This window comes from Thermobia domestica, chromosome 1 (assembly GCF_964235325.1).
Source record: "Thermobia domestica chromosome 1, izTheDome1.hap1.1, whole genome shotgun sequence".
NCBI classification, from domain to species: Eukaryota; Metazoa; Arthropoda; class Insecta; order Zygentoma; family Lepismatidae; genus Thermobia; species Thermobia domestica.
Genome location: NC_137454.1, coordinates 315,043,950 through 315,063,729, shown reverse-complemented (window position 1 = coordinate 315,063,729; position 19,780 = coordinate 315,043,950). Strand labels below are relative to the sequence as shown.

The window sequence follows — 19,780 nt, the reverse complement described above, 5'->3', positions numbered from 1 at the left end:
TTTATTTATTTATTTATTTATTTATTTATTTGATTGATTGATTGATCGATCTTACCTTATCTTATCTTATCTTATCTTATTTGGTCTAGGAATTAATTCGTGCGGTTGGTACGCACACATTGAAGCTGTAGTACAAACACAAAATACATAAATACCTTAAGAAAAATATTGTCCATCGCTAGCCACCACTTTCGCCCATCTGTCAGGCAATGTACGGATTCCGTGGCGAAAGAAGTCCTCATCCTTGGAAGCGATCCAGTCAGAGACCCATGTTTCGATATCTTCTGAAGAAGTAAACCGCTGTCCAATCAAATCGTTGTTCATGCAATCGAACAAGTAGTAGTCCGAAGGAGCAACGTCTGGTGAATACGGCGGGTGGGGTAAAACTTCCCATCCGACATTTTCTAAATAGGTTTTGACCGGTTTTGCGACATGTGGGCGAGCGTTATCATGTTGAACAATAAGTTTATCATGTCTGTTCTCCCATTCTGGTCGTGTTCTGGCCAGAGCTTGCTTCAAACGCATTAATTGTCGTCGATAACGTTCTCCATTCATAGTTCACCCGGTTGCAGCAGCTCATAGTACACCACACCTTTCATATCCCACCATATGCACAGCATAACCTTTGCACAGTGAATATCTCGTTTTGGTTGTGATGGGCCTGGTTCACCTGGTTTCACCCAGGCCTTTTTTCGTTTAGGGTTCTCGTAATGGATCCACTTCTCATCACCCGTAATAATTCGATGCAGAAACCCCTTTCTGCTCTGTCGTTGAAGCAGCAATTCGCAAATGGTTTTTCGTCTTTCAACGTCTCTGTCTTTCAATTCATGTGGAACCCAATGTGACATCTTTTGAATCATTCCCATGGCTTTCAAGCGTTTGGAGACTGTTGTTTGATCAACGCCTAATGCTGCTGCAAGTTGTTCCTGCGTTTGACACGAATCCTGCTCGAGCAATGCTGTCAATTCTTCGTCTTGAAATTTTTTTGGCTGTCCAGCTCGCTCTTGGTCTGCCAAGCCGAAATCACCACTTCTAAACCGTGCAAACCACTTCTGACACGTTCGCTCAGCTAGAGCATGGTCACCATACACTTCCACCAAAATACGATGACTTTCAGTCGCACTTTTCTGCATGTTCAAGTAATGCAGCAGGACACCCCGCAAAAACACTTTATCAGGCACAAATTGCGCCATGTTCACTTAACTACAAACTGGTGTTGTTGACGCTTTAATCCACTGCCCTATACTACGAACGATACGCGATGACAGGGGTTTGCAACACATGTGTGGATACACGGAACTGTGGGACGCTCCGTTCGTTGCGCCATCTCTTGTCCACCCGCACGAATTAATTCCTAGACCAAATATCTTTACCGTTCGGTAAAATTTGTGATATCAGACGAATATATGAAGTAATGAAATCAAATATTTTAGAGATTAAGATAGTTGTTATTTTACTCATAGCTTTGACTATTCATTTTTCAATTTGTATTTAACTATAAACTTAATGGTAAGGACTGTTTCTTGTTACTGTGGAATATTAAGTAGAAATAAGTTTCGTTTTGGAAGAGCAGGAAGAAGTGGATCCTTCGAAGAAAAGTTTAGGATCTCATTTTTTTGCTCCTGTGTTATTATATTATATTTTTTGAGATTCGATACATCATCAGATTCGATACATTGAGACCTTAAGGATTGGGCAAACCTAATACAGATTTAATAAATAGTCATGAAATTTATTTATTTATTTAAAGTATTCTTTGTTCTGTAAATCTTAGACTAGTGATTCCTACTCCTGTTTTAATTGACGACGCATTTTACTGCAAGCCCATGACATTGCAACATACTAATTTAGGTTAGAATTAAGCATTGTTGCTGCCGTTGCGGGCGTTGATTGCTGCAGCCTGTTACAAAATTGATTTAACTTATTATTGAAGATTTTATGGTAAACATAAAATGAGTCGTATAAAGTCTTCTAATTTTTTTGGATGATATGAAGTTTATTTTTAAATTCTAAAATATCGCGACCCAACGCATGAGGCTGTACGATACACCGGTTGGAAAGCCCGGTATATATGGAACAATATTTTAAAATTAATAAATAATAATGAAAAGATAAATCTGGATTGACGGGAAATTGAAATCTGGTCTCGCTTTTGTACGTTTACAGCTGAAAAAATATCTCGCTGAAAATATTTACAGAATAGTGGGGTTGCCTATAGAAACTAATTGTTGGATTATGTATAATTTGTTTTGTATTTTTAACAGTTTCTCTCTATTTGGAAAAGCAGCAAATTAAATATTAATTTCTTGCTTTCGGATGTGTATTTTCATACAAGTTTTATTGCTTTTATTCAGTCATTGAAATCAGAAATTTTGCTTTCGTTGATTTCTGAATATCTCCTTGAATTTCCTTGTGATTGTTGAAAGTCAAACATTTAAAAATAATTTTATTGTTAATTTCATAACAACCAAATACCTATGAACATAATGGAAATCAGGTTTGGGCCTCAACATAAGTAGTATAATACATTTTTAAGAACTAATAAAACTACATGAAGAAACACAATTTTAACGAGGAAAAATTGAATACTGTAACCAAAAAAAAAAATTTTTTTTGCTTAACCGTAGTTCTTTCAGTTCCAGTTAGCTTTATTATGGTCAAAATCTTCACGTCACGGCCTTTTCTACCTTTGTTATTGAGTCCATTGTTTCCATTTTACCTGATAATGGGCAATGCACGAAACATCGTTTTAAAATGAAACGGTTACTACGTAAAGACTGCACTTGTAAAATTCTTTAAAAAAAAATCACTGATTACGGAAATTGAATTCAGTAAATCGATATTCATATGATTTATTAAAATTTCGTATTTTACCCTTTTGTATGAGTTTTGCTTAAGTTGTTCCTTTTTTCTTTTTTATAGGTTGCTTCTTTCTCTTATTATGCTGGAAGATCAAGTGAATCAACAGAAAAGTGACTTGGAGAATGCTCCATCCAAAGAAACTATGAAAACTCTAAAATTTGTGACCCAAACTCACCAGTTAAAATACCACCCAGGAAGACCCATTACACAACAGCCGATGTTTCTGGCTTCAATTACAAGTGCATTGAAGTTGGTAAGTACTTATTTGCTCACTTTTGCCTAAAGAAATTATGGTGGCCAATCTCATAAAAGTGAATGGTGGATATTTGCCTTCCTTGCTAAATTCTATCCTTAGGGTTGTGAGCATATGATAAACCCTTGCAATAAACGGAAAAACCCATTTTTATATTATATTTGGGATTCAAAATGGTTGAGACATGTTTTATTGTTAAGCGGTAGGAAGCATTTGGTAAACCGGCGACCGATGAGGGTAAACAACATGTAAATAGCAGTCAAAACTGTTAATGGCTTCAAGTGATGTTATTGTAGGTAGTTTAGAATTAGACGACGTATAAGCAGGGTGGCCACTCACCTGGAAAACCTGTAAAACCGGGAAAAGTCAGGGAATTTTTTAATTCTGGAAAAGTCAGGGAATTTTGATGAAAAACATGGAATTTTTACTCGGGAGAAAATTTACGTTCTGCTGTATTCCTAGCCATTTAGCCGGTTTATTTATATACAAAATAGCTTTGGTCGCTGGGGGCTTCGCCCCCAGATTTCTCCTTCCTTCCAGGTTTCGTTTATCTAGCTCTGCTGGTTTGGGCTGCGCATACTTTCTTCATATTCTTTTGTCATTTAGTGCTGCCCATGAATTGAGCTGGAGCGAAATCGGGACCATTTTGTAATTAACACACTTGTTTAGTTCGATGGCTGCTTGATTTCCAGAATTCGCTCGGGGCTGCGCCCCTGCATCCCGTTTTGGTGGTCACGTGATTAATATAAAGGCTGAATGATAGTTGAGTATTTCTGCCGGAAGAGTTCCGAATGTGTGTCGAATTCCACAAAATGTGTGGAATTTTGGTTAATGCGTGTATTTCTATGTGGAATCAAAAACTGTGTGGATTCCACATGCATTTGTACTCAGTGGCGGCAGTACTTTTTGCGCCACACGATTAATTGGCCATGCTTTTTTACAGATATTTGAGCTTTTGACCACCAATTTGAAGTAATGGCATTCCCCTCCCCCCTAGTTTTTACATCCAATTCCGCTACTGCATGTACTATTGTTCTTAAAAAAAAAAAATCAGCTTCAAACAAATTTTTCTGATTTCTTAAAAGCACATTTTAATAGTGCTCATTTACTTCAGTTCCGTTGTTTTGTTACACAATATTTCTCATCTATGTCGACCTGTTCCCCGGTTGCATAACCACCACACGCCACTGCTGGCACGACAAAACCTTTGGGACCCGGGCCTACCTAAAGTTGTTAATGCCGGCTTTCTAGACCGAAGTCCGCTACTTCTTAATACAGGTAGCTCCATAATTGTCCTCTCCATTCATTTGTGACGTCAAAGAACGATAGCATAACCTTGTACTGCAATATGACAGAGGTTGCTAATAAGCACACCTGGTGAAGGTATTGTATATTTGTTGTTAAATCCGGAGAAATATTTGATTGCAAATTAACGAATAATAAGTAGATAATGAGTAGAACAGTTTCTTGATTTGAATTTTGCAATTTTAAACCGATTTTATGTAAATTCTGTAATGGTGTTTTTCCAAGAAAATGAATTTAAGAATTATTGACTACTTATTTTTTAAACATATATTTGTTTAAAAAAGAAATGAAAATTTCAGTCAGGGGAGTTGAGGATTGTCGCAGGGTGCGGGCTCCACCTCCATTGGCCATTCCCTAGCTATGGGCCTGGATCAAAATACCATGTTTTCGAGTAATTCTTTTTCTTAACACATGGACTTCTTTGCCGTATAACTCACATGATTTGTGTTTAATAATGGTTTACGGGTTTGCAGGGCCGGCGACAGGGGAGGGGGAATAGGGAACAAATGCCCGGGGGCCTGGAATCACAAAAGAATTATTAAAAGCAATAATTTTACTGGAATTTAGGGGTTCGTGTCCCTGAGTTGCCCAAGGTTCCTATATATACCAATTTTAGATCTCTCTAGAAATTTTCTGAAAAACCGGGAAAATTTCTGGAAAAGTCAGGGAATTTTGAAATTCCAAATGAGTGGCCACCCTGATAAGGTGATTATCACAGGTGTTGTTCGAGAGTTGTTTTGCTATTTCTGATTTGTCATATCTGAGTGTTATACCTGAATAGTAGGATAGCTAGGATGTTTTCAGGGATGGTGCGGAGGAAACTAAGATGGACGAACCGCCCAGAAGTCATCCATAAAAGAGCACCAGGAGAGGACCAAACTATCAGTTCTTGACTGATCAATTAACCTACAACACTTGCTCCTGAGATTGCGTTGGACAAGCGAGACCCAGATCTTACCTTATCTCTGATAGCCGCAATGGGCGATGGAGATCCTTAATTACAACGCACAACTGGGGACCGCATTGGGCGAAGGAGGTTGCTTACAAACCAAGCCGTCTCTCATAATCGCTACAGACTACCTATATTCCTTTAATAACACACCTTGGTGGCTGCTTTAGCAAAAGGGTTCCGTACATACCTAACTTAAATCTTCATCATTCAAAACCACTTTACGTGTGCTAAGGACTTACTTGGAAACACTTTATTTTGTATTTTTACAAAGAAACTTTGTAAACTGTTCTATAGAGAATTATTTTTATAATAGAATTGGTGACGTGCTAATCTGGACTATTATTGCCTGACTACCAAATGAACACTTCAATAAATAAATAAATAAATAAATAAATAAATATCAGGGTGCAAAATTTCCAGTCGCCAGGTCGGCATTGGCGACTAGGAATTTAGAGGTGGCGACCAGTCAGTAGGAATGGTTTCTGCCTAAAATCACAGGGCTAGGCAGTTTCTGTTTTCGCACGAAAATAATTGTCACTGAGTGAGAGAAAACCCGGAATGTGAAGTCTTCACAATGGACATGGAAAGTGAACTCTTCACAATGTTGTAATTCGCCCCTCGTTTCCCATCCTCAATCGAAAACCTCATTACGAGATTCTCAAATTTGCTTCCAATTGTCACATTTTGTGCAGTTTCACCTATGAGTACTGCTTCATGTGAGAGAGGCTTCAGCAGTCTCAACAGAGTTATGACTGCCTATAGGAATTCACTGAAGACTAACACTGGATGATTTGCTATCAATTTCCATCAGTGACCCTTCACTTAAGGACTGATTCGAAAACTGCAATCGACAACTAGTACTTCAGTGCAGAGAGAAAACGTTACACAAACATGAAGTCTTAAGATAAGATTTTTTTTTTTTAACATATATATGAATTGTTCAATTCAGAATTGATTATCCTGAATCTGATTGTCTAGTTTTGAAATTTTATGCCCTGATGTAATCTTTTTCTTTGTCAAACGAAAGGCTGCGGGAGGGGGGGGGGGGAAACCTCTCATAATTTGTATGTGAGAGATAATGGCGACCATCATTTTGGGATTGGCGAGTGCGTCCGACTTTGAAAATTTGCGTCCTGTATATATATATATATATATATATATATATATATATATATATATATATATATATATATATATATATAATATACAAGAACATGTCTTACTCCAGACTCATTATAGTAAAACTTGTTTTTTCTAGTAGTCAACTCAAAGTTCGGTACTTCAGGAATTATCCGTATTTGCTATTGTATTAAAAAGTAGTTTTGAATATTTGATAATACAAAATACTTATCGATTTGTATGTTCGACAACACAGAATGTTCATCAATTTGTACTACGTTTTTCAATATTTTAATTATTAGAACATGGCTACTACTGAAAATAGGGGCCTAGTTCTTAACCTTTAAGCAAGCGCGTCAATTTCCTTAACGTTGGCAGGCGCGTGGGGTATATCATACCCTGTATGTTTATTTTCGTGTAGGGTTAGCAATCATTCGTAGAATCATTTTTAAACTACTGATGCAGTCATAGTATATCATATATAAATTATGATAAGTAATACTATACTCAGAATTGCCAACTAAATGAAATTTATGTACCATTATATATTATGATGAATTTTTCTGATGCAGTACCATTTTAACATTATTTAGTTGCACTTTCCTGTTATAATACATATCACATTACTTAATTGTTAATTTCTAACGATATTAATAAATCCAGGATTGCCGCCAACTACATTTAATTTCTTCTAACTTCCGAATCAATGACATTTTTGTGTAATGCTATTATGATTCCAGTTCGCACCCACTTGAAATAAACGAAGACTATTTTCCAGTCAGACGCTTATGAAACACATTCCACTGCACAGCTTATTTGTTAAAAGAACAATGAACAAATACCTCGAATAGCAACTTACAAAGAGTGCAAAAGTGGCTTGACTGGACCGGGAGTCGAACCCGGGACCATCGGCATACCGTGCCGATACGTTAACCACTACGCCACCTAGTCCGCCTCCCAGAACAGCCAAACACTGTCACTCCTGCAGCACCTACAGAAGATTGTGGTGTGTAAAATAAATCGGTTGTTTCCTCCTTTCATTAATATATACCTCGAATAGCAGTTGAAATCCTAAAGAAACAATGCTGCCACATTATAAAGACTAACAGTGGGGTACGTTATAACCCAACGCGCCTGCTAAAGCGTTAAGTAGGAGAGGGCGGGGATATTGGAAGCTCTACCACTGTACCTAAAAGCAATTAGTCCATATTTAGCGGAGTTAGTCAGGTCATTTAACCGGCAGTAGACAAGTGGTAGAGTGACCATTTGCTTCCCCGTGGTTCACAAAGGCAGAAATGAACGAAAGCTACTAATTTGGAAATTTTATTAAATAAAATGCAGCAAGAAACGAAATGTTCAGTCACCATTTAGAAGGAAAAATATATACCTTAAACTCTTTTCGTTTGTCTATGTATAAAGTAAACAGGAAATTGAAAAACGGAATTAGTGGAAAGACTCAGAATTAAAGCTACGGATCACTAATTTACATGAACTAAATAACTGCAACTTTGTTGTAACTGAAGTGCATGGCGGGATCAAAAACTTCCAGATGATCATTCTGTACATTAACCATATCAGCGTATACCTCCATCAATACTAGGCCTTTCATCTGGAAGCATTTGATCACGGTACGCCCTTTGGTTTTCTTCATTTTCACAATCTAGATGCACTTGCTACCTGGAAAACACGAAGAACACGACCAGTATCAATGGCATTGCCCTGTACTTTGGTCACTTACTTGTAAAACTTTAGAGTACATATTACAAGCACAATCTTTGTTCAACCTTGTTTATATCAAAGACAATAATTCTTGAATACTCCTCGTGTAGTTACTAGCTATGAAAGAGGGTTTATTTATTTATTTATTCATTACTTTTTTTTTTAATGCATCACATGTTCGGGATGTGTCACAGGCGCCATGCTGGAATCACTGCTATCATGTTCTGGTGTAAACGTTGGTCCAGATATGTACTGGATGTTCTGAAATGTGTTTCCATCGATGTATTTTCTTTTTTCCAAGCCGTGACATCGTAATACGATTCTTGAGTATTTCTTGATAGCAAACGTAATCTCAGATTGAATTTGTCTAATATATTTTGAAGTACTTTCTAATCTTTGGAATGCTGCGTTCTTTAAATTTTACTTCCATCCTATGTTGTACAGTTATTTCGAAAATAAGACAACTTGTAAAGAAACTGGAATTAAATTTTTCAGGTTTGCGTCCCACGGTAATGCCCTTTAGGCTAAAAGAGACAGATGATTAATAATTAAAAAAAAAAAAAAAAAAAAAAAAAAAAAAAAAAAAGTAGGTGGAAACGGTAGAATCTCGAGAAAACTCACGGTCACGATGGTCCACCACAAATTCGTGTCCTGAGATCAAACCAGGGACCATAGCACCAAAGGTGAGAGATATTTTAATGATCATAAAACCTCCACACATCAAATTACAAAAGATTACTTTTACTGTTGCTGAAAGTTTCACGTTTGCATCATATTTTCTTTTAGTAGTAAGATTATTCTAATCATTTTTAAGTGCCCTAATGAGAACTGTATAAAATTTTCTAAAGTGATCTTTTTAACTTTGATAATTAATTGAAATTATTGGTCTGATTTCCAACGTGGTTGATTTGTGTTCAAAAATACCCATTTTCTCCTAGTGCCGGAGTGTACAATAGTTTTTATACAATACAATAAAAGTAATTTGTTCATGGAATTTGTCTGTTTTTAGTCAACAGGACATGATTTTTTGTACGTTGAACTGAAGTCTTCATTTCTGTTTTTTTAATGATTCATTTTTTTTTTTTTTTCAGTATCATATGAGACATTTGCACCAACACTGGACTACTCTTGTCACTTCCGCTCTCCCTTTTATGGGACAGTCATTGACGCATATTGTGATTAGTGTCATTAATCAGCTTTGTTACAATATCGAGAAACTAGCTCAATGCTACGAAGCAAATAGTAAAAAGTAAGTATTTGAAATAGTAAACGTAGTTGTGCTGGCGATCGTAAGATCACCACTTAACTTCCGTTGGTCTTTTCCAGGCCAGTTCTATCAATTGAAATAATAATTTGAATTGCTTCCTATGAACCTATGACCCAATAGAACTGGAACAATTCGTGCGGTCTCTAAACAACAAATGGTCAATCAGAGTCACCTGTTTTTTCTCTAACCATACAGACACCTTCCGGGAGTTGTGAACATCATACTTGAGAATGAACGTCTTTGGACGGACTGACTGACCGTACACGTCAAACCTACCAATTTGCAATATCTCCGCTTGAAAAGCTCTGAAGATAGCCATTTGTAGCTTTCAAACTACATATAATTTAAATAGAAATAAAATATGACCTACGTGAACACTTATTATAGAATTGCTTCTTTTTGTGTCGTGTTTTCCTCCAAATACTTCTTTTTTGTCTCGTACATATCTTCTCATCTTCTCTAGTTTCCTGCCCTTCAATGGTTCACCCTCCTTTGTGGAGTCGGAGGTGGTAATTAACAGGTGCACACCAGAGTACGTGCCGTTTCGTTCTAATCTCCAAGAACAAGGAAATACAGGGAACTAACCTATGTGTCTGTTTTTCAACAAACACTCCCGCTTTACTTATAGACAGTTGCTATTGCTCCGTCCATTTTATGTAGTACGTTGCATAGTTATGTTTGGGGGGATGTTTCAGATACTGGAATGTAGCATTTCTCAGGGATGATCTACTGGCAAAATGGCGTTCTCGAAGAGACTCTTTGAGGTTTGGAAACACTAGAAGTAACTCGGGGTTAAATGTGTTGAGGGGGTGCGTGTGGCAGAAGTTTAATACCGTGGTCAGCCAAAAATGAGGTCACAGCATTAACACGGTGTGGCGGTGCATTGTCCATGTGGAGGAGGAAATTGCCATTTGTGGGTGTTTCTCGGTCATTTTAGGCTAAAATTCTGATTCAAGACTGTACGAAAATATTCGCCTGTAATTTTATGACCTTTCAGAACAGAATGGTACAATACCACTCCCTGAGAATTCCAGAAGATAGCGTACAGCACATTCTCATTTCATGCTACTGACAAAATATTTGGGGGTCGGTGAATGTGTGTGTTTCATTTACATCAACTGCCTTTTTCTTTTTGAGTTGAATAATGGAATATGTGATTCATCCACTGTCACAACATTTTCCAAAAAAATTCGTCCCTCTCTTCTGGAGTGTGTGAAATTTGTAACTCTTGATCGAATCCTTGACTCTTCTTTGATATCGTTGGGCATTTGTGGAACTGAGCGAGAAGAAACTTTCTTTAGGCGTAGTTCGTTTGTAATTATTTGTTGTACTATTCCCATTGTTAGTCCCATTGTATCACAAATCTCCTGCATGGTGACACGCTTATATTTCATAATGAAATTTTCAACACGGCCAATGTTAGCGTCAGTTGGTGCTGATTTTGCATGTCCAGATCTATTCTCATCTTTCACGCCGTTCACCCTGCTTTGAACTCACGCACCCACTTCCTAACAATATTTTCTGTAGAAGCACTATCACTGCACACACACACAATCTTCAACTGACGATGAATATCGGTTGCACAACGTCTAACTGCGGTGAGGAATTTTACAATTACCTGTTGCTTTTCAACCGAAAAGTCCATGTCTCCGGGCATTATCAGAAACACGTCAGAAACTCGTTCAGGCATTGTGACTCAACTGCTTCTATCTAGTAAGCAAAATTTGCACTACTTAGAGGTGAAGGATTTAGGTCTCTAACACCGCAGTTGCTTTCTTTCCTGAAATGACAAAAAGTGGGGACTTTAGAAGAACATAGCACGTACGTGTGGTGTGCACCTCGTATATCTGGATACTATCCGTACTTTTTTTTTTTTTCGTTTTGCAACTTATAATTAATTTACGTAGTTTTTCAAAAACACTTATCATTCTGCGTTCTCCCATATTTATTTATTTATTTATTATTATTATTATTTATTTATTTTCATTTCGATTTTTTTCGTGTATTATACAGTTTTTTCTCTTGATTTACACGCATTTCATTACTCCCTTTCTACCTAGCAGCCCGTCTCATTAAGTTGATCTTCTCTAAACTTCCATCTACTTACAGCCTGTTAACACTGTCACGTCGCTGCGTAGTCGTATATTCCAACACGACAACCAACTTGGCGCTTCTCAGCTTTTCTCTTCTTTAATTCTTTTTTCTTCATTTTTCTCTCTTCCACTTTTCCTCCTTGTCCAATACAGCGCTTTAGCTAGTGTTGTGTTTGTATTTTAAGAGTTGTAATTATGTTTCTGCTGTGTGGTAAGTACCATATTTTTTGCGAATATAGGCCGCGTGCGAATGTAGGCCGCACCTAAACTTTTGACACGAGATTATAGAAAAAAGTACATCTCAAATATAGGCTACACTACTAAATCTACGAGAAAGTTCAATTAGACAGTACTTTGAGTTGCATCTCTCTCCTTCTCCTTCTTCAACTACAGCATAACTAAGCGTGACTTATCACAAATGGGACAGGTTTTGCGTGTCGGGAGATCTAGTGACGTGACTAATTTAAGCGACAGTGTAAGGAAGTTCAAAGTTTATTTATTCGAGAAAAGTTGACTATTTGGTTTCTGAGTGATGATGAGAAAGGAGCGTACTAGTTACATAGCGAAATGTAAACTTCAAGTTATCATCTATGCAAAGGAATACGGAAAGCGGGAAGCCGGACGCAGATTTGATTTGATTTTGTATATAATCACCAGTATTTTATATATATTGGAAAATGGTTCACCGGTCGTCCGGGTTCTTCCACATGCTTAACACTTGTGCGATCATTTTTGAATTTTTCAATACATTCGTAACCACTCTGTTGCGGCAAGACACTGTTCCCGTTTTGGGCCCAAGTGTTTGATGGATTGCGGCCCCTGATACACCTTCCGACTACAAAACCGGATCATTGCTCGTTGTTCGTCCTTGGTGCGAACTTCTAATGGCGCTGCTATGATCTATCTGCAACAGAAGGAAGACAAATGGAAGAATTAGGATAAAACTTTCATAGCATGATTACAAAGCATAACAATAAAAGAACCGAGGTCAGTATAAACAATATAAGTAGAGTTAATTCGAAATTGCTTATAATTTTTGACTTACCTCGTATATTGTAGGTCAAAGTGAAAAGAGAGATCTCATGTTCTTTCTTTCACCCTCCTTAGAATGCGTGACTTTGATGTATGGGATCCCGTGTTCGATTTCCAGTGGGAGAGTTTTGAAATTTGAACACGCTGCAGTAGTTCCGATTCCACTTTACACTGTATATTTACATCTTACATAGCTTCGGTACTGAAAAGGGACTCTGACCTTGAACTAACGAACTTTTCTTTCTTTCCAAATAAATGATGCGTTTTTTTTCTTCTTCTTTTTACTTTCATACATAACGGTATGTTGATTGTTTTACTAATATAAATGTAAATATCGTATCACTACGGTAAATATTTCTGTTATTAGTTTAAATATGATTCTATTCTTCGTCAGTATGAGTGAAACCGTAATAGTACCAAAATGAATGATGTGAACGAAAATCTATACTTCTAGTTTTTCAGTCTTACAAATATATTTCTTTCTTTTCTAGTTCTGAAAGTGAATATGCTATACCAGCAGATTATGCTGTGACTCAGCTTGAAGCGTTGACAGTTCTCTGTCATTATTGTCTTCTTGACAGCACTCAGCAGTTGTCTCATGCATTCAACCAACCTTTACTCTCAAGTGCAGGATCTATGCAGATGAGTTTACCAGGCGCTAATCCAGGGCAGGTCATTAATAATCTCATACACGTGTTTACTCCTACAATTCAACAACAGGTAAGACAGGAAAAGGAAACATAGGTCTTTATATTAACATAACGCTGATCATTATTCTATGCTGAAATAACCATTTCGTTTTGCTCTTACATGCCTGCTAAAGGTTCGGCTTTGATAGTTCGTTTTCGGTTGCCGGATCTATTTTAAATTAGAGAGATCAAAAAACTAATTTTCTAAGATGGTTAAGAATATATTTTACCCTCAGAAGTTACAGATTGTCATAAGTATGGCACAATTATGCTACGTAAATATGAAAAGCGAAGGTGTGTTTGAAAATTCGTGTGGGAATGATGTAATATGCAATTAAATAAATATTTTTTTTAATAATATTCAGTTAAATACATATTTTTTGTATAATATTCAACTAAATAAAGAACGATCAATTACAAATCATTGAATACCATATTACTACTACTACTACTACTAAACAGTGAGAAAGATAAGGGTGTGAATCGTCATTAGCGAAAAGTTGCTCATGAAAAGTGCGCTGCTGTAACACATACGTTTAGTTGGTATTTATATGTTAGATAATAGTTACCAGATTAAAGGATGTAATAATTGTATCAGAAATTTGTCGTACTCTAAACAATTTTAAATAAATAGCTCATGTTTTGTTTTTACAGTTATATAATATGATAGATACATTGAAACATTTTCTCTTTCATTTTAGAATCTCAATCCGGGAAAAGAGAAGAGTACACAGTATGATTATCTTATCCACGCAAGAAGAACAGTTCTAAGTCATTTGCCACGTATCATTGCAAGTGTTGCTACACTGTGGCAAGCTATTCTCTCATGTAGTGACAGGTATTGTATTTACGCTTTTATTTCTAGCGTTAACGTTCAGATTTTAGATGAGTATTCATTCGCTTGTTCGCTTGCCATTCATTCATTCATTGATCATCCAGCCATTCATCTATCATTCATAATTGATCCACTGATTCATTATTCATCCATCCATTCATCTATTCATTCATCATTCAGCCACTCATTACGTTTATCAACTCTTCATTCGTCTTGTCATTATTCGTCATACATCATTAATCTATCTATTAATTCAATCCATTCGTCATTGATCCACTCATTATTCATCTATTTATTAATTGGGAGGCGCGGTGGTTCAGTGGTGAACCGTTTACCTCCAGTGCTTGAGGTCCCTGGTTCGATCACAGCTCGCGCCGTGTGGACTTTGTGGTGGACAGACAACGTGTTCTTTGGTTTTCTCGGGGTTCTCCCGTTTCCTCCCACTTTTTCATTCCATCATCTTATTCATTTCTCATCATCATCATCTCCTTTAGCCTAACCGCCACAACTGTGGGACGTAAAACTTAAAGATTTCATTTTTTCTATTAGTCAATCATTACTCGTCACCCATCCACTCATAATTGATCTGCTGATTCATTGATGATTCATTCATCATTCATCTATCCATTCGTACGCCGTTTATTCATTATTCATCATACATCCACCGATCCATTGATTATTCATCCATTCGTAATTCGTCCACTAATTATTCATCTATTTATTCGCCATTCATTACTCGTCACCCAACCACTTATAATTGATCTGCTGATCCATTGATTATTCATTCATTATTCATCTATCCATTCGTCGTTTATCCTTTCAGTATTCATCCACTCATTCGCCATTTAATCATTATTCATCTTGTATCCACCGATCTATTAATTATTTATCCATTTATCCATTCATAATTCACCCACTAATTATTCATCTATTTATTCGCCATTCATTACTCGTCACCCATCCACTTTTAATTGATCTGCTGATCCATTGATTATTCATTCATCATTCATCTATCCATTCGTCGTTCATCCCTTCAGTATTCATCCACTCATTTGCTGTTTATTCATTATTCATCATGCATCCACCGATCTATTAATTATTCATCCATCTATCCATTCATAATTCACCCACTAATTATTCATCTATTTATTCGCCATTTATTACTCGTCACGCATTGACTTATAGATTTGCTGATCCATTGATTATTCATTCATCTATTCATCTTCGTCGTTCATCCCTTCAGTATTCATCCACCCATTCGCCGTTTATTCATTATCATACGTCTACCGATCCATTAATTATTCATTCATCTATCTATTCTTAATACATTCACTCATTATTCTTTCATTCATGATTGTGGTAGCAGTATGCTGCTGAACCGTAAAAATGAGGTTAAAATTCAAAGGTGTGCTTGTTCTGCAACCGTCAAGGTTATTAATTGGTAAAACATAGCATTATTTTTATGAAAACGATTTTAAAAAAGCACAACGTCGCAGAAGAAATGCCGTGTAACACATATCCGGTAGATCAACATGAGATATAAAGGCATTCGAAAATCCGATATCATTCGGAAAACAATTACTAGATTCGCATGAAATAATAGACTGACTCAAAAACCCCTTAAGAGCCGTATTAGAGACTTCTAGGTTAGAAGCATTTGTAATGTAACATTATAGGAATATATTATGACAAGGGGGCATCAGTTGTTATCAGTTATGAACAAATAAAAGTTATCAGCAATTATAAATTACTAAAATCGAATTAATCACGTACTTTTCACCGAAGAAAGTATGTGAAAATCCACTTCACCATTGTGTTTTTCGTAAAACTGACCCAAAATGATATTACATGCCACCTTTCCCATATATATATATATATATATATATATATATATATATATATATATATATAAAACTAAATCCAAGATGTCGGTTACCAATATTGCCACTTCCAAGGTCAGCTGCATCAGCAATGTTCCCTTGCCATAACATGTTCCTACAATGTTACATTATGACTCTGATGTATAAGTCTTTAGTACGGATGTTAACTGTTTTTTTTTCGGCCAGGGATACCCATTCTTCTCAAGCATTTGAGTGGAGCTCCCCAAATGTACCATTCTCATCCAATTTTACTATTCTTCAATTGGATTGTACCATTTTTCACTGAAAAATCATGTCCTTCGTTGTGCTCTAAAAGCCGTCTATGGATAGCTCTGGAACATCCTGTATATATTAATTCATGTAGTAGTACAAGTTTCCTAAGCAAGATTCTGTTGTGGCATTTTATACTCATTTGTCATAAAAGTGCAAGTGGAGTTCGAATGACGTGATTAAAGCACAACACGGCGGTGCAGTGTGCATACTTGACAAGAGCAGTATGATGGCAGCTCCCGTATATATGCATGCACATCCAAAAAGCTTATATCAAAAGCTTCACTCTCTGAAACGTATGAAACACATTTTTTGTCAGATTATTCAGGTAATTACGTTCGTTAGCAACGACAAACAAATCTTAGTTTTATTGTAATAAACAATACTGATCAGCAACGAGTGTTATTGTTATAATAATCTATCATTGTAAACTTGCAGGAAGATTATACTATTTAAACAAAAGAGTACTCTAGGAAAAAAAAATCGATTTTGCACATTTATAGATATTACTGATATGAAAATAATGCCAGAAAAGATACTGTGCTGCTGTACTTAAGAAAGTAGGTAAAGACATCGATAACTGTACAAAGAACAGGAACTCATGTGTATCAAAAAGCCATCATAATTTAGGGAGAACCGACATATCAGGTCGGAACTCGGAGGATACGGCGATGTAGGCGCAGGGGGAGGTAACATTTTTGAGAGAAGTCCATGCGAACGTAGTTATTCTCCTTACTGTCGAATCTTCAAAATTGGAATTATTATAACCCAAGCTGGAAATCGAGGGAGGAAGGGAAGAGGGGATTAGAGTACCAGAGGGCAAAATAACATTCGCGAGAAGAACAAGTCTGTGCGAAGGTAGCCCCTTGAATATCGAATTTTCAGATATCAAGTAATCGTAATTTAAGGAGAACCGACCTACTTGACCGGAAATCGGAGAATGAGGCTCCAGGGGTAAGGGCGACTTTATTCGAGGGAATTAAAATTATGCGAAAGTAGCCCTTTAGTGTCAAATTTTCGAAATTCGAATAGTCTTAGTTTAATGAGAACCGGCTCACCAAGCCTTAAGTCAGGGAATTCGGTGCCGTAGGCGCATGGCGGGGGAACTTAGTGTATGTAATTTTATATAAATACCCGTTACGCTGCGAATCGAAGGAAAATATTTTCTCTATATAAAATTATAAACCGATAAATGCAGCTTCATTATGTCATTATTCAGGTAATTTGTTGGTTAGCAACGTTTCTTATTGTTCTGACAATCAGTTACAACTTACTTGTAAGAAACGGTATAATTACTTCTAAACAGTACTTGTTCGGTCGGGTTTATTGGGGCCCGTAGGCATCTGTCTTCAAAATTCGAGTTACCAAAAATGGAGAACCGCTCTTCTAGGCTGGAAATCGTAGGGTTGAGCTCTGCAAGCCTTCTTAGTACATTATGTAATAATGATCTTACTTTCGTGATGAAAACTCACTGGTAATAAAGACCACTTCCCGTGTCCTGGCGTTCCGACTGAATTCTTTGAGACTCAGAATTGTCCCACAATTCGTTGATATATGTTTAAACTCTCATTCTTAAATTTAAACAAGTAATTGTCAAGAAATCGATAAAAATATCATACCAGTTGGCTTGACAGTACTGTTACGTTGCGAGAACAGATTTTCCAGGCTCAAACATTTATTGAGAATATACACTTTTATATCATTTAGTTTCGGTTGCTTTACGGGAAACTATTCTCGGTTCTTACCTTGTAAGTTGGTGAATCTGAATTTTGGTTCGGTATCTTACCACTTGACCGCGTGAATTGGGAATTGTTGTTGGGAGTTCTAACAAAGATAGGGTTGGAATGGAAAGATAGAAGGCTCATAAGAAACTTATACATGAACCAACAAGTAAGTGTTAGGATAGGGGAAGAACTGACGGAAGAGAGTGCAATTGGAAGGGGAGTTCGACAAGGATGCTGCCTCTCGCCAACACTATTTAATGTCTATCTAGAAGAGGTAGTGAAAAAGAGCCTACATGATGATGGCATTTCGGTAGGAGGTAGAATGATTAGATGCATAAGATTTGCAGACGATATGGCCCTTGTTGCAGAATTTGAAAAGAAAATCAATAAAATGTTAGAAAAAATGAGAAGGGGATTTGAAGAATATGGGATGAAAATAAATGTTAGAAAGACAAAAGCCATGGTGATTGGAACGAAGGGGTCTGTGTCAAATATAAAAGTAGGAGGGGAGAAAATAGAACAAGTGAATAGTTTTCGATACCTGGGTAGTGTTCTTAGTAATGACATGAAATGCGAACGTGAAATAAAAGCAAGGATAGGAATGGCGAAAGAAGCCTTTAAAAGAAAGAAAAGTCTGTTTTGTGGGACCTTGAACAGAGTTGAGAAAAAGACTCATAAAATGCTTCGTGTGGAGTGTTGTGCTGTATGGGGCGGAAACGTGGACATTGCGTAAGGGTGACGAAAATCGACTGGAAGCCTTCGAAATGTGGGTGTGGAGAAGAATGGAAAGAGTTAGTTGGGTCGAGCGGAAAACGAATGAGAGAGTGTTAGAAATGGTGGGTGAGAAAAGAACACTTTTAGATATTATTAGGAAGAGAAGAGAAACTGGTTGGGACATTGCCTAAGAAGAGATTGTATCATGAGGGACGTCCTAGAGGGTATGGTGGCGGGTAAGAGAGAGAGGGGGCGAAGGAGACTACAATTAATGGATGATATTAAAACAGAAAGATCATACGCGAAGACGAAAAGGTTAGCGGAGGACCGTGGAGCATGGAAGCTTCTCAGCTGCGGCAAGTGACCTGCCAATAAAGGCAGAATACCTATGATGATGATGATGATGATGATGATGATGATCTTACCACTTCGGTTTCTGAATTTCGGAAGTGATATAAATCAGATACCATTTCCGGTTTCAATATTGATCTCCATAGAACAAAACCGGTAAGGAGATAGGTTTTTCATTTGGATTCAGGGGTCCCAAAAATAAATGTATCTTGATCTTTATCCCTCTGTTCAATCTGTTTGAAACAAGTGATAGAAATCTATTACTACTACCGGTTGGATTCATATAAAGCGGAGTTGGTATTAGGAGGCGACTACCAGTTCCTTTTATATGGATTTAGGTTCCCGAAAATAAATTCCAACTCTAGTTTTGTATTAAATAAAATAGTAAAAATTAATACAACTTCCGGTTTCAGTATTAACTTATGTATAGTAATAATTGTGAGAGATAGCGGGAAACTGTTTTTGATATGGATTCGGGGTCCGAAGAACAGATTCTGCCTCCGAAATTATCCCTTTATTGCAGCCGGGAATAATCTACATCTGGTTCAGTATTACATTCGCATAGTTTGGAAGTCCACTGTGGTTTCACAGTGGGAGTGGGTTATATATTTTTGTACTTCTCTTAACAGATAATTCACATGGAATGCTGATTCCGAAGTTTATTGTTGAAACAAACTCTTCATTAGTTATTCAGCGTGTGGCGGAGTGGAAACTA

The 19,780-nt window shown here is 36.9% G+C and overlaps 1 protein-coding gene and 1 non-coding gene across 4 annotated transcripts in view; one reads left to right on the top strand and one right to left on the bottom strand.

The window, feature by feature from the left end:
• Window positions 1–19,780, top strand: part of LOC145662508 (protein DOP1 homolog) — a 166,371-nt gene that overhangs the window by 81,812 nt on the left and 64,779 nt on the right. For all 3 annotated transcript variants that reach the window (XM_081728179.1, XM_081728162.1, XM_081728170.1), the window contains 4 exons: window positions 2,923–3,115; window positions 9,302–9,459; window positions 13,094–13,322; window positions 13,993–14,129. In XM_081728179.1, coding sequence (XP_081584305.1) covers window positions 2,923–3,115; window positions 9,302–9,459; window positions 13,094–13,322; window positions 13,993–14,129 — 717 coding nt within the window. The remainder of the gene's footprint in view (window positions 1–2,922; window positions 3,116–9,301; window positions 9,460–13,093; window positions 13,323–13,992; window positions 14,130–19,780) is intronic.
• Window positions 7,370–7,442, bottom strand: TRNAT-GGU (transfer RNA threonine (anticodon GGU)). The gene has a single exon. It is a non-coding gene; the product is annotated as a tRNA-Thr (tRNA).